Source organism: Halichoerus grypus, chromosome 12 (assembly GCF_964656455.1).
Source record: "Halichoerus grypus chromosome 12, mHalGry1.hap1.1, whole genome shotgun sequence".
Taxonomy (NCBI): Eukaryota; Metazoa; Chordata; class Mammalia; order Carnivora; family Phocidae; genus Halichoerus; species Halichoerus grypus.
Window position 1 is genome coordinate 9,550,881 of NC_135723.1, and position 16,517 is coordinate 9,567,397.

General features: G+C 40.3%; 1 protein-coding gene across 1 annotated transcript in view; it reads right to left on the bottom strand.

Moving 5' to 3' along the window:
• Nucleotides 1–16,240, bottom strand: part of BLVRA (biliverdin reductase A) — a 52,641-nt gene extending 36,401 nt beyond the window's left edge. The window contains exon 1 of the mRNA XM_078059949.1: nucleotides 16,185–16,240. Coding sequence (XP_077916075.1) covers nucleotides 16,185–16,196 — 12 coding nt within the window. The 5' untranslated portion in view covers nucleotides 16,197–16,240. The remainder of the gene's footprint in view (nucleotides 1–16,184) is intronic.
• Between the last annotated feature and the right edge of the window lie 277 nt (nucleotides 16,241–16,517).

Here is a 16,517-nt window from a genome sequence, read left to right on the forward strand (position 1 = left end):
ATGAAAAAAAAAAAAAAGCCTCTCTGCCCCTTGGTGTTCGTGGAACAAAAACATAAAAAAATTTTCATTTTCTACCCCAGCCCCTCACCCAAGGTATATTTCCCTCAGACTCTCCCATCTCGGTAAATGCCACCACCAACCACTCAGTTGCTCAGGCCCTTAAACTTGGGAGTTATCCTTGCCTTTTTTCTCTGTCCCACATTCCATACCCAATTCATCAACAAATCACCAAGATCCATCCATAAGCCTTCTATCTACTTCTGTCCATTCTTCATTGCTACCCCCTAATCCAAGTCACAATCTCATCCCTTGGACTGTTCCAGTAACCTTTATAACTGGTCCCCCTGCTTTACTCTTTCTCCTGTTCTGTCTATTCTTCATACAGCAGCAAGAATGATCTTTAGACTAAGTATGATCAGATAATTATCTGCCCCTCCCCACCTGCCTCTCAGCTTACAACTCTCTGGAGGCCACCTATTATACTCAGAATTAAACCCAAACCACTTGCTGTGGTCTACAAAGGCCTTCGTGATCTGGCCCTGCCTATCTCTCTTAGCTCATCTCCCAAGCCCTCTCCCTCTTGTCATACTGGCCTTCTTCCTGCTCTTTTAGTACGTCATAGTCATTTGCACCTCAGGGCCCTTGCACGTATGCTTTACTTCGAAAAGTGTCAGGCTCCAGGGATGTATTGTGGACAGACCCTGCTCTTAACAGAGATTTTAAAGAAAGGAGAGAGCAAACAAGTCAACATATGAATTAAATATGAAAGTCTTGGGGTAACTGGGTGATGGACATTAAAGAAGGCATGGGATGTAATGAGCACTGGGTGTTATATAAGGCTGATGAATCACTGACCTCTACCTCTGAAACTAATAATACACTATGTTAATTAATTGAATCTAAATTTTAAAAAAAAGGCAATTTAAAAACAAGCAAGCAGGAAGGCCAGAATATTAAAATAAAAACAACCATTTTAGTTGACTACATTAAAAAAAAAAAAAAAACCCATAAAGCTGTCTGGTATCTCCCATCTCTCTCTTATCTTAAAACTTTTCTTCTTTATACAACACTCATCTTTTAAATATTTTAAAACCACTTTTGTCTATAAAATAAACAAAATAAATATTTAATAAATAAGTAAGTAGGCAAATCTTTACCAAAGACTTCTTTACCAAACATTGAGGCCTTCCAAACTTGGCTCTGTCTACTTCTTCTGGTCACCTCTCCCACGGTGTACCTTTAGACTTCTGACTTTCCAAACAACTGGAAAGTATGTAAAACTTCGTATGTTTGCTAACTTTAAGCCTTTGCAAATCCTGTGTCCCTTGAGCTCCTCCCCACTGCCCACCTGTATACCTTCAAAGCTTTCGAGACCTGGGCATCTTATGAAGCCCTTTCTGATGCTATTGGTTATTCTTTGCATTTAATAAAATTCACCCATTTTAGTGTACATTTCTATGAGTTTTGACCAACATACAGTCATATTACTACGATAAATCAAGATATAAAACAGTTCTATCACCCTCCTCCAAAATTACCTATGCTCCTTTGTAGTCAAACCCTACTCCCACTCCAGGCAACCACTGTTTGCTCACTGTCTCAATAGTTTTGCCTTTTCCAGAAAGTCATATAAATGAAGTCATACAATATGTAGTCTTTTGAGTCTGGCTTCAACTTAGCATAATTAATTTTTTATCTATGTTGTTACATGTATCAGTAATTTCTTTCTTTTTATTACTGAGTAGCAGTGGTCCACTGTATGAATCTACTGTTATGTTTATCCATTTGGCAAGTGAAGAACATTTGTGATGCTCCCAGTTTGAATGAATTCATAATTCATTCTATTATGAATAAAGCTGCTATAGTCAGTCATTGACTAGTATTTGTGTAAACACAGTTCTTAACTTGGGTAAATACCTGGGTGTAAGAGTCGCTGGGGTCATATGTTAAGTCATATGTTTGAGACTTAACATTAAGTCATATGTTATGTTTGCTGGGTTATATCTTAAGTGTAGATTTAACTTTACGAGAAACTGCCAAACTGTTTACCAACGGGAACCCTGGAATGACCATATGTACTATTTTGCATTCCCACCACCAAGGTCGGAGTTCTACATTCTCACCAACGTCTGGTACCATCAGATTTCTCTCCTCCTTTTCATTTCAGCCATTATAGTTGGTATGTTGTGGTATCTGTGGTTTCTACTTACATTTCCATAATGACTAGTGATGTTGAGGATTGTTTCATGTGCTTATTTGCCATCTGTATATCTACACTGATGAAGTGTCTATTCAAATCTTTTGTGACCTTCTATTGGGTCATCTGTTTTCTTATTATTGAGTTTTTAGGGTTTTTATGTATTTTTGATATTGAATTCATTTGTCAAATTTGTAATTTGCAAACAGCTTCTAGTCTGTAGCATGTCTTTTCATTTTCTTAAGAATGTCATTTGAGGAGCTAAAGTTCTTAATTTGGATGAAGTCCAACTTATCAAAAAAATTTTAATGTATCATTCTTCTGGCTAACACAAGGACACAAAGACTTTTCCCTATGCTTTCTTTCAGCAGTTTTATAGTTTAAGGTTTATAGTTTTAGTTACTTTATGTTCTGATTTGAATTAGTTTTTGTATATGGTGTAAGGTATGAATCAAGGTTCTTTTAAAAAATTTTTTAGGTAGAGAGGCAGCCTCTCAAATGTGTATTCCACAGGCTCGTTCAACTGCCTACAATGAGACAGAGGTGTGCCAGGCCTGTATGTAAATACACCCAGACTTCACACCTGGCTCATGTGCCATCTCCGCTGAAAGCCATGAAGAGTTTTTTTTCCCCTCTTTGTAGATGATATCCAATTGTTCCAACAAAAATTTATTGAGAAAAAGTATTTTTTTTCATTGAAATGCCTTTGCACCTTTGTGGTATTGTCTCGATTGTTGTAGTTTTATAGTAAGTTTTAAAACCAGTTACTGTCAACCTTCCAACTTTTTTTTTCTTTTCCAAAATTTTAGTTCTCCTGCCCTTACATAAAAATTTTGAATCAACTTGTCCATTTCTACCAAAAAGAAAACATCTGCCAGGATTCTGAATGGGATTACACTGAATCTACAGATTAGTTTGGTAAAAAACAAACATCTTGGAATAGTGAATCTTCAAATTCATGAACATTGTATATATCCTCATATATTTAGGTCTTCTTTGATTTCTTTCATTCTATCATTTTCAGTGTATGAATCTTGTTTTGTTAAATTTACACCTAAGTATTTCATGACTTTTAGTGCTATTGTAAATAGTATTTGGTTTTTAGTTTCCACTTCTAAATTGTTTATTGCAAAGAATTAATTTTTGTATATTGATTTGAATCTTGTAAACTTGAACTAATCACTTTTAGCAGCTTTTTTTGTAGATTCTGTCAGATTTTCTACATAGACCATAAGTCAGACATAAATAGAGATGGTTTCACTTCTTCCTTCTCAATCTGCACTGCTTTATTCATTTTCTTGCCTTACTGCACTGGGTAGGTCTTCCATTAGATTAGTGAGAGGAGACTTTCTTGCTCACTTTCTAATCTTAGGGGGAAAACATTGGGTCTTTAACATGAAAAATGATGTTAGCTGTAGATTTTTTTTTGTAGCTACCCTTTATCAGGATGTGAATATTTCCTTCTATTCATATCTTGCTGAGATTTTTAAAAAATATAAATGGTCTAATTTTATCAAATGCCTTTTCTCATTCTATTGATAAGATCATTTAAACTTTTCTTAAAATCTATTAATATGGTAATACCTTTCATTCCTAGGATAAACCTCACCTGGCCATAATGTATTATCCTTTTTATATACTGATAATTCTATTTGCTAAAATCTTATTAAAAATGTTTGCCGTTATGCTCATGAGAGTTACTGGTCTATAATTTTCTTGTAATGTGGAATGATTCCTAGGATAACTGATTTTATAAAAGTATTGCCTTTTTTTTTTTTAAGATTTTATTTATTTTTGTGCACGCGCATGTGAGAAAGAGAGCACATGAGCAGGGGATAGAGCAGAGGGAGGAGACTCCCCGCTGAGCAGGGAGCCCAATGTGGGACTTGATCCCAGGACCCTGAGATCATGACCTGAGCCGAAGGCAGACCCTTAACCAACTGAGCCACCTAGGCACCCAAAGTATTGCCTTTTATACTGCATGTATAAAATATATCAGTTAATTCCAATAAAGAGCTGCCTTTTCTTTAAGGTACTAACTCCAATAGATGAGATACATGTCCTTAAAATAGGTGTCCCTTATCCAAAAAAAAAAAGATCACTGATAAGATTCTTGGTTTATGGCTAGAGAAGAAGCTCCTAGCATATTTAAGGTAAATAACAGTCTTCATTAAAAACTATGATATGACCCATTTAAAACCTTCAGAATAATTCATAGAAAGTATATTACACACTGAGTGGCTGAACTACTAACTATAGATATTTATACATGAAGCAGCTCTTTTAAGAAATCAGACCCATAAATATGTCTGTCTTGGTATAATATACATAATTGAAATGAATAAAGTTTGGAAGACCAATGTTCTGTTAGAATCTTTAAAAATCACACATTTAGTAATCCATTTGTGCTTACAATATTCATATGTATAAGCTTAAATTTTAAAAAACCTCTGTACATGAGAATAAAAAAGTTATACATATTTATATATATGTTAATACATAGGAATGCACTATTGTTTAAAATCCTCTCCTAAAGTCAAACCCTCCTCTTCAGCTGCAACAACTTTTCATGCCTAACTGTTGACATGTGGAAGCCCCTCTGGTGCTAGTGAAGTACAGGAGGCAGTGATAAAAGACCCAGCTAAAGCCATTAATCCAGGTCTTTGAATTGACTGATATCTTCATTTACACCTTCCCCCCCCAACCATCAAGCCCATCAACCATAAAATGATCCATTTCTTCACATTTAGATTGTTTACTTGTTTTTTTTTTTTTTTGCATTTCCAATTAGTACCTTTATTTTGTGATCACTTTTTAAAATTTAAATTCAATTAGCCAACTTAAAGTACATTATTAGTTTCAGATGCAGTGTTCAATACTTCATCAATTGTGTATAACATCCAGTGCTCATCACATCATGTGCCTTCCTTAGTGCCCATCACCCAATTACCCCATCCCCCCCATCCACCTCCCCTCCAGCCACCCTCAGTTCGTTTCCTGTAGTTAAGAGTCCCTCATGGACATATCCAAAAGAAAAGAGAAAGGACCCAAATTAATAAAATCATGAATGAAAGGGGAGAGATCACAACCAACACCAAAGAAATAGAAACAATTGTTAGAAGTTATTATCAGCAACTGTATGCCAACAAACTAGGCAATCTGGAAGAAAAGGATGCCTTCCTGGAAACTTATAAACTACCAAGACTGAAATAGAAAGAAATAGACAATCTGAATAGACCAATAACCAGCAAGGAAAATGAAGCAGTAATCAAAAACCTCCCATAAAACAAGAGTCCAGGGCCAGATGGCTTCCCAGGGGAATCCTACCAAACATGTAAAGAAGAAATAATACCTATTCTACTGAAGCTGTTTCAAAAACTAGAAATGGAAGGAAAACTTCCAAACTCATTCTATGAGGCCAGTATTACCCTGATCCCCAAACCAGACAAAGACCCCATCAAAAAGGAGAAATACAGCCCAATATCCCAGATAAACATGGATGCAAAAATGCTCACCAAAATACTAGCCAAGAGGGTCCAACAGTACATTAAAAGGATTATTCACCAGGACCAAGTGGGATTTATTCCTGGGCTGCAAGGTTGGTTCAACATCCAAAAACCAATCAATGTGATACACTATATTAATAAAAGAAAGGACAAGAATCATATGATCCTCTCAACAGATGCAGAAAAAGCATTTGACAAAGTACAGCATCCTTTATTAATTAAAACTCTGCACGGTGTAGCGATAAAGGAAACATTATCTCACTATCATAAAAGTCATCTACAAAAAGCCCACAGGAAATATCATTCCCAATGGGGAAAAACTGACAGCTTTTCCCTTAAGGTCAGGAACACGACAGGGATGCCCACTCTCACCACTGTTGTTCAACATAGTACTAGAAGTCCTAGCTTCAGGAATCAGACAACAAAAAGAAATAAAAGGCATTCAAATTCGCAAAGAAGAAATCAAACTCTCACTCTCTGCAGATGATATGATACTTTATGTGGAAAACCAAAAAGACTCCACTCCAAAACTGCTAGAACTCATACAGGAATTCAGTAAAGTGGCAGGATATAAAATCAATGCACAGAAATCAGTTGCATTTCTATACACAAACAACGAGACAGAAGACATAGAAATTAAGGAATCAATCCCATTTACATTTGCACCCAAACCCTAAGATACCTAGGAATAAACCTAACCAAAGAGGTAAAGGATCTATACTCTAGAAACTACAGAACACTTATAAAAGAAATTAAGGAAGACATAAAGAGATGGAAAAACATTCCATGCTCATGGTTTGGAAGAATAAACACTGTTAAAATGTCTATGCTGCCCAGAGAAATCTACACATTCAATGCAATCCCTATCAAAATGCCATCAACATTTTTCACAGAGCTGGAACAAACAATCCTAAAATTTGTATGGAACCAGAAAAGACCCCGAATCGCCAAGGAAATGTTGAAAAAGAAAACCAAAGCTGGGGACATCACAATGCCTGACTTCAAGCTATACTACAAAGTTGTGATCATCAAGACAGCCTGGTACTGGCACAAAAACAGACACATAGATCAATGGAACAGAATAGAGAGCCCAGATACGGACCCTCAACTCTATGGTCAACTAATCTTCGACAAAGCAGGAAAGAATGTCCAATAGAAAAAAGACAGTCTCTTCAATAAATGGTGCTGGGAAAACTGGACAGCCACAAGCAGAAGAATGAAACTGGACCATTCTTTTACACCATACACAAAAATAGACTCAAAATGGATAAAAGACCAAGGTGACACAGGAATCCATCAAAATCCTCAAGCAGAACACAGGCAGCAACCTCTTTGACCTTGGCCAAAGCAAATTCTTGCAAGACAAGTCTCCAAAGGCAAAGGAAAGAAAAGCAAAAGTGAACTACTGGGGCTTCATCAAGATAAAAAGCTTCTGCACAGCAAAGGAGACAGTCAACAAAACAAAGAGGCAACCCACAGAATGAGAGAAGATATTTGCAAATGACCCATCTGGTAAAGGGTTAATATCCAAAATATATAAAGAATTTATAAAACTCAACACCCAAAAAACAAAGAATCCAGTCAAGAAATGGGCAGAAGACATGAACAGACACTTTCAAAAGAAGACATTGGAATGGCTAACAGACACATGAAAAAATGTTCCACATCACTTGCCATCAGGGAAATACAAATCAAAAGCACAATGAGGTATCACCTTACACCAGTTAGAATGGCAAAAATTAACAAGACAAGGAACAACAAATGTTGGTGAGGATGCAGAGAAAAGGGAACCCTCCTACACTGTTGGTGGGAATGCAAGCTGGTGCAGCCACTCTGGAAAACAGTATGGAGGTTCCTCAAAAAGTTGAAAATAGAGCTACCCTATGACCCAGCAATTGCACTACTGGGTATTTACCCCAAAGATACAAATGTAGTGATCCAAAGGGGCACCTGCACCCCAATGTTTATAGCAGCAATGTCCACAATAGCCAAACTATGCAAAGAGCCCAGATGTCCATCAACAGATGAATGGATAAAGAAGATGTGGTATACACACACACACACACACACACACACACACACACACACACACAGATACAATGGAATATTACACAGCCATCAAAAAAAATGAAATCTTGCCAGTTGCAACGACGTGGATGAAACTAGAGGGTATTATGCTAAGCGAACTAAGTCAGAGACAATTATCATATGATCTTGCTGATATGTGGAATTTAAGAAACAAGGCAGAGGATCATAGGGGAAGAGAGGAAAAAAGGAAACAAGACAAAATCAAAGAGGGAGACAAACCGTAAGAGCCTCTTAATCTCAAACTGAGGGGGAGGGCGGGGGGGGGATGGGGAGCTGGGTGATGGACACTGGGGAGGGTATGCGTTGTGGTGAGCGCTGTGTAATGTGTAAGACTGATGAATCACAGACCTGAACTACTGAAACAAATAATACATTATATGTTTAAAAAAAAAAAAAAAGAACATCCTAAAAGAAGCTGGAGAAAAAAACACCTCACCTACAGAGAAAGACAAGAACTACATGCTGCTTCTCAGAAACCATGCATGCACAAAGAGAGGAGAGTGAAATATTTAAAGCGCCGAGACGCAGACACTACCAACCTAGATTTCTGTTCCCTGTGAAATGATCCCTCAAAAGTGAAGAAGTTCTCGGACAAACAAAAATCGAGGGCATTTGTTGCCATTACACTGTCTTGCAAGAAATGTTGAAAGAAGTTCTTTAGAGACAAAGAAAATAATATAGGACAGACACCCAGGTCTACATAAAGAAAGGAAGAGCACCAAAGGAGGATTAAGTGAAGGTAAAATTATAACTTTTTCTTATTAATTCATGTAGCTGATAACAATTTGTTCAAAATAATAACAGCAACAAGTATTTAATTATGCATGTTTATGCATATGTATCTTATGTATTTATATGCTTATGTATGCTTACATATAAGTGAAGTAAATGACACAAAGCACGAGAAGAAATAGGAATATTTTCTTAAAGTACTCACACCCTATGAACTGGTATAGTTGTTATTTGAAAGTGGACCTTGATTAGCTGTAAATGTATATTGCAAACTCTAGGGCAACCACTAAAAAAGGTTAAAAAAGAAGTATAATCAATATGCTAAGAAAGGAGAGCAAATGGAATCATAAAATGCTCAAATTAAAACCAGAAAAAGAGTGGGAGACAAAAACAGGAACAAAGAACCAGAGCAACAAACAGAAAATAGCAACAAATATTAATCCAATGATATCACTTTGAACATTAAATGGTCTAAATGCATCAATTAAAAAATAAAGACTGTCACAGTGGATCAAAAAATAAGACCCAATTAGATGCTGTCTATAAGAATTCCACTTAAAATATAAAGACACATATAGATTAAAAGTAAATGGCTGGAGATAAATATGCTATGTTAGTATTTTAAGAAAGCAGAAGTAGCTACACTAATTTCAAGGGCATTACATAATAATGGGGTCCAATAACATTAACCCTTAACATGTATGTGCCTAACAAGAGCATCAAACTACATGAAGCATCTATCTACCCAATGGATCTACAAGGAGAAAAAGATGAACCCAATATCATAGTTGGAAATTTCGACACCCCGCTATCAGAAATGGACAGATCCGGCAGGCAGAAAAGCAGTGAGGACATAGCCGAACTCAACAATACCATCAGTCCACTGGATATCACTGACATCTACAGACTATTTCAACGACAGCAATACACAATCTTCTCAAGCTCACATGGAACTTTCACCAAGATAGACCACATGCTGGGCCATAAAACATACTTCAACAAACTTAAAAGAACAGTAGTGATGCAATGTCTCCTCTGAGACCAAAATGGAATTTAAACTAGAAATCAACAACAAAAAGATAACTGGAAAAATCCCCAAATACTGGTGGCTAAAACTTTGGGGGTGGGAACCAGCAAAAGGCAGAGGAAAGGACAAGAAGGAGGAGCCGAAAGAGGAAGATATGCACAGGTTATGAGAAGGCTGAAGGATACAGAGAGAGGAGCCAGGAAGGGGAGGGCAATGGATTTCTAGAAACCAAGATGTCTGAAGTTCCATTTTCAGTTGTGTGCTTTGCTCTGCTATGTCAAACCTTTGGGAAAATGCCGCTGAAGTACAGGAAAAGGAGCAGTTTCAAGACCGCCGTAAAAGGACACACATAAGGGACAGCAAAGTGACTCAAAAAGTAAAAGTGGGCTTGCTCCCATCTTTTGGACTCAGAGAAGCTGGTGTCTGGAGCTCTGAATCTGATCATAGAATTCAGAAGAAGTTAGGATTCAGAGAACATGTTCTGCTAACTTAGGAAAAAAATTGTTTTGAGATGAAAAGGGTAAAAGTAAACATAAGGGGCGCCTAGGGGGCTCAGTCGGTTAAGCATGTGACTCTTGATTCCAGCTCAGGTCATGATCTCAGGGTCGTGAGATGGAGCGCCACATGGGCTCTGTGCTGGCTGTGGAGGCTGTTTAAGATTCCCTCTCTCCCTCTACACAGCCCCCTCTCTCCCTCTGTAAAAAAAAATAAAAATAAAAAATAAAATCATTTTGGAGGAACTTCAGGGGGTAAGGCATGAGGCAAGTGCTGGACCACCATTCCGGGAGGGGAAAAGGGGATTCCAAATAGGCAGGAAGAACAACCTAATGTTTTTCATCCACTGTTTACAAGGATTAGAAAGTTTAACAAAACATTGGCGAGTGCGGAAAAACAGGTATATTCATACAATGCGAGAGGGACAGAAAAATGGGTGACTTTTGTGGAGAGCAACTTGGAAACAACTTATGCAAATACTCTGTGGTCCAGGAAATCCATTTCTAAGAATGTGTCCTATAGAGATACACAATGAAAAGACTTAGGTTTACTGCAGCCTTACTTGTAAGAGCAGAAAATCGAAAATAACATATATATTGTTAATAGCTGGTTGGTTATGTACATTATGGTATGCCCTTACAATGAAATATGACACCACTATAGAAAAGAACAAGGAAGCTCTTTATGTATTTAAAGGGACAGATCTCCAAGATAGATTGTTGGGTGAGAAAAGCAAGACACAGATCAGTGTTAATTTGTGTGCTACACTTTGTGCCAAAGAAGGAGAGTAAAAAATATTTGTTGTATATGTTTAGAATCTCTCCGAAAGGATAGCCAACAAACCAGTAACACTGTTTGCCTGGGAGCATAAGAAACAGAGTAGCTGGGAGGGAAGAGGACTTTTCAGGGTACATCTAATCTCCAAGCAGATTAGAACTCTACCGCTTGTGCACCCTTTGGCTTACTCCCATCTCCCTTCCCGGAGGTCCCTCTACAGTGCCCAGAATCTTCTGCTGCCCCACCCTGGGGACCTCCTGCCCCTGACTGCCCAGTCCACGGACCCCAGTCATTTGACTCGTCACACCTCCAGGCTACCACTGCTGCTTCCACTCATACTTTCTGGCCCAGCTGTAATCTGGTGTCCACTACCATGACTCTCTGCTTCATCACAAGCCATCTTTTCAAGGATAAATTCAAGGTCTTTTTCTCAGCTGCATTCTCCTGGACCTCAGACATATTTAAAAGTTAATTGGACCTTCCTTCCTTTCTTATACTGAGGTTTACTTTTCACCTCATACTGAGGTTTTCTTTTCACACTTCACCACTTTCCTTCTTCACCCTGCCCTCCGGATGTGCATATTTCCCAGGGCTCAATCCTCGTCCCTCTGTTTTTCTCTCTTCTCCATATTCCTGGAGTTTGGGGAGGGGGGAATCCCTTCATTCCTAAGGTTTCCATCACCACCTTTATGCTGAGGACTCCCAACATCCCGAGCTGTGAGCCATCCTTTCCTCCAAGCTCCAGTCCTAAGAAGAAATGCCAACTGGGCATTTCCAATTTCCACCTGGCCAGCTCATTCTGACCTGGATCATCATCCTCTGTGCCAGGTGCCAACCACCTACCCCACCGGACTGGCTGTGCTCTGAATTTCTGGGCAAAGGCCAGTGGCTCCACGAATTCCGTAAGGGACCCAGCCGGAAATGCTCGAAATCCTGGAAGTCATTCATGTATTCAACGAACTTCCTCTGAGATCAAAGGGCTAGCGGAGGCCGACAGTCCTTCTCCACCCATGTACTCCAGCTAGCCTCTGAGTCACAGCAAGTTTTCCCTGAAATTTTCTGTCCTATGATTTCCTTCCTCTGCATTTTCACTAGCCCATCTAAGTCCAGGATTGCATTACAAGACTACTGAACAGTTTCTGAACCATTGATCGTTTGACTGAATGATGATTGCCATTTGGTGAGGACAAACAATGTATGAGGCATCACACCAGGTGCTGTGGGTATACTAAGATGAAGACACACAGACAGCTATATTTGATGTCAGAGAATGGAAGGCCACAAAAAAAGAGAGACAGAGCAATGGGAATTAATGTGAGGAAGGTATCAATCACTTCCAGAAAGAAAGCCCCGAGAAATTTCACATAGCAGAAATGACATATGAACCGCATGGACAAGATTAGCTGAATATACACAAGAAGAGAGGCATTCACCAAGTCAGAGACGTCAGGGCCTGCATGACCATTCTGCCCCCAATACCCCACGACTTGAGCAAGTTACTTAACCCTCATTTTCTTCATCTACAAAACAGAGGCAATAATAGCATCTTGCTCATATGTGTCTTGTTAGGATTAAATTATGCACATCCTGGGAAACTGGGCAGCAGATTAACATTATGTTTTATCTTGAAAACGTAGTGCTGAGTGGAACAAATAAGAACGAGAACAAGATGTGAACTGTAACACAATACAATTACTGAAATTAAAAGTATACTGCACAGGGGTGGCCAGGGGCTCGGGGCTCGGGTGCCTCTGACAACAAAGGAGAACGGAAGAAAGGAGTATTTTGGAGGGAGGGTCTAAACCCCGACTGTGGGAATGGTTAAACAAACTGATGCATGTGCTGTAATTCACAGAACTCGTGCACCAAAAAAATAAAAAAACAAACAAAAAAACAATTTCACCAAATGTAAATGTAAAGGGTATTTGTACAAAAACAATAACATATACTTTTGGGAATACATGAAAACAAAAAGGTAATCATTTAATCCATTAGAATAGCTGTCTTTGGAAGGGTGAGAATGAGGATGAAGACGAGAAGGAATGAGAAAATAAATACAAGAGAGGAGCCCTGCACACACCAACAAGGACCACGTCATGAGCAGGGGCTGAGGGGTACCTTCTAGGCCCCGCGAGAGGGAGAGAGAATGACCTAGAGGAGGGTAAGGAAAGGGAAGGAGAGTAAGTACAGGAAGTGATCAAGTGATGACGAGGCAGAAAGTCAAGCAAGCAAAAGACAGATTTGGAAGGTACTATGGTCTCACCAGCAAATTCCATGAGTACAAGTACCTTATCTACATATTTTTTTTACCATTAAAGCCATAAAGCCAAGTCTAAAGTCTGGTACAGTGTATTGTTACATTTTAGTGACTAAATCAAGCAAACAGGATTTACAGCATGGAGTGTGGGAAAGGAGGGAGGAGGGTGTCAAGCTTCCAGATTCCCTGAGAAGCCTATTTGGGGCGGGTGCAAAACAGCAGGTCCAGCTTGGGTTGGAATGAGCTGGAGCACCTGTGTAAGCTCTCAGTGAAGATGAGCAATCCAGGCTTCTCAATGTACAGACCTGGAGTTGAGGAGTAGGATCTGGTTGAACAAATCCATTTGGGACATTACTAAGCATACGACTAACAAAAACTGGGGGATCAGATGAGCAGCCTAGGACAATGGGTAGGAGGAGAAGTATCCTGGGAAACACAAAGTTTTAAAAAGCAGGCAGAAGAGAAGCCTAAGAAAGACTCTGAGAAGAAGTGAGCAGAGAGATAGGCCGAAACCTTGGGATGGCGTGGGAACACTTGAAGAACATGGCCAATAGGGTCAAATGCTTCAAAAAGGAAGTTTCCACCAAATTTGGTGATAGAGATGCTACTGGTGACTTTCAATTGCAAGGTTTTGGTGGAACAGTGAGAACCAAGTCAGACTGCAGTGGGGCTGACATAAAAGGGAAGTGAGAAAGTGGTCACAGGCACTGAACGATGGGTGTTTAAGGCAGAAGAGAAGTGACAATAGTTAAAGGGGAACCCAAGGTCTAGGAATGTTTTCAAAGGTTGAGAGTAAAAAGCCATCAAAGAAGGAAGGGTCAGAATGACAGGAAAGAAGGGGTAACTGATGATTGATGGAGCTGTTACCGGGCCAGGCTGTATGAGCTTTCAGTTAATGCAAAGTTTCTAATTTTTCTTCAGAACTCCTAAGACCATGAAAATTTGAGTGAGTCACAGGGGCCTTCACATAAGGGGTCAGAGGCACTGGAAAGTGCTTAAGTCAGCCCTGAAGTGGGGAAGGCTAGGGGATCAGTAAGTAGGGAGACTTACTTTTGACTTTTACCATTTCAGGGCTTTTGAGCTTTGTACTCTGTATGTGTACTGACATTATTACAAAAATAATTTTTAAAAATTATTATTTAAGAGGAATTTCAGTAAGAAAGAAGCCCAACTGCAGTAGGTTGAGAATGACTTTGGAGAGAGGAAAAAATGGAGAAGTTACCTATGCACATCTCTTTCAAGAAGCCTCCCTTTGAAAGACATGAGAAAAATAGGATGACGGTAGCTTGACAAAATGTCATGTGTTGTTTTGTTTGGAAGAAAGTAAGAACTAAAGCACTCTGAGGGGCGCCTGGGTGGCTCAGTTGGTTAAGGAGCCGACTCTTGTTTTCGGCTCAGGTCATGATCTCAGGGTTGTGGGATCAGGCCCCACGTCGGGCTCTGTGATCAATGGGGAGTCAGCTTGAGGATTCTCCCTCTGCCTCTGCCTCTCCCCCCCCTTGTGCTCTCTCTCTAAAATAAATAAATAAATCTTTAAAAAAAGAAAAGCGTTTGGAGATATTAATCAGAAAGAGTCAGGAGAACTGAGGTTAACAATGCAGCTGGTAAAGGAGATAATGAGGGAGGCAGGGTGAGGTCTGAAGAGGCAAGAGAATTGGCAATTCAGAGTATGGACAGGGGTTTCTAGGGACACTGGATGAGATAGGTCCACTCCCCTTTCTTCTTCCTCTATCCAGCCCAGGCATAGAGGGGAAGCTGCTTCATGGTGGGCCTGATTAGTCTAAGCCACTTGGCAAAATCTCGGCTCCTCTTAACCCAGTAATTAGTCCAGGAGTGGACATGTGACACAATTCTTGCCAATAAGACCTAAGGAGGCATTAGGTGCAGTTTCAAAAAAAAAAAAAGAGGTTCCTACTTTTCTGAGAGAGCTGCAGGAAGCTCTCCTTCTCCTGCTCAAAGTGAATGAGGAAGCATGTAGCCCCAACTGTTGCTGGCAGCCATTCCATAACCATAAGGGGAACTATCTCTAGGAGAAACCATAACCATAAGGGGAACTATCTCTAGGATGAAGAGCAGAGAGACGAAATGATCCTGGATCATCAAGATCGCCGAGCCACTGGATCAGCCAGCCCTGAAGCCTGCCGTCAGTTTGGACTTCCAAGATAAAAAACACATTAAGTTGGGTTTTCCTATACTCACAGCCTGGAGCCCTCTCACTGATAAACATCCCTTTCACCGTGACAAGAGGAGTAAGACACATGGGAAGGCAGGAATTGAGAGAGATGATGTCTGATGGTTCTCATTTTTCTCTGTAAAGTAAAAAGTGGTCCAGACGCTAAGAGTGAGGAGGGAGCAGGGAGGCATGAGAAGGCTGGACCTGGCCATTCAGGGCAACGGGGAAGGGGGCTGCATGCAGCTCCGTGGAGGCCAGGCGGGCTGTGCTGAGCATGCACATGCGGGTCTGGAGACGTTTGCCAGCTGCAGATACATGAAGCTGTGCCGCCCACCCAAGACCACTGCCCTGAGGTTGGCATGGCAGATCAACGGGACAAGAGGAAAAGCGGTTGGGGACATCAGAACAAGAGTGGTTGAAGAGATGGACCCCGGGGTTTGGCTGGACTTGGAGAGTAGAGGCAGGAAGGAGCTGATCAGTCAGGAAAAAACAAAAGGGCAAAGTGACTAGAAAACTCAGATCAAAGAACAGGGACAGTAGAACTGAGAGCCCCTAGGAGACAATGCAGAGAAACGTCCTAATAAGCAGAGGTTAAGTCCCCAGAATAACACAGAGCAAGGCTCTAGGCCCAGCAGCCCTACACCCTGCTGCCCACTCCAGCCCCAGCCCTTCAGTGTCGTTTCAGGATTAACTGCAACAGACAAATTCTAGCCTAACCGAAGCTGAACAGACACAGATAAGAACTTGGAAGGGCCTAATTCTTCCATTATCACCCAGAGCCACGTGCACATCGGCAGGTCGGAAGGGAAATGTTTTCAAGTTTGTGCCAATGTTTTTGAAAGTTCTGTAGGGAGAGAAGACACTCTGTGAAGGAGACATGAGGAACACTGCAAGAAAAGCATTCCTTAAACCAGCCCTTTTAAAGAACTCACCTCTGCATTCATCTTGATCTCCTACTTCTGTGGCTGTGAAGACAAAAGGAGAGGTCAGGACCCTGAAGACACCTGCCCCAGACTCCATGCAGACACTCCCCTTTGCCATCCCACTTTCTCCCACACTCTTATTTGTTTTTCTTAAAGATTTTATTTATTTTAGAGAGAAAAAGAGAGTGAGTGGGGGGAGGGAGGGAGAGGGAGAGAGAGAGAATCTCAAGCAGACTCAGCACTGAGTGCAGAGCCTACCAGGGAGCTTGATCCCACGACCCTGAGATCATGACCCAAGCCAAAACCAAGAGTCGGACGCTTAACCGACTGAGCCACCCAGGA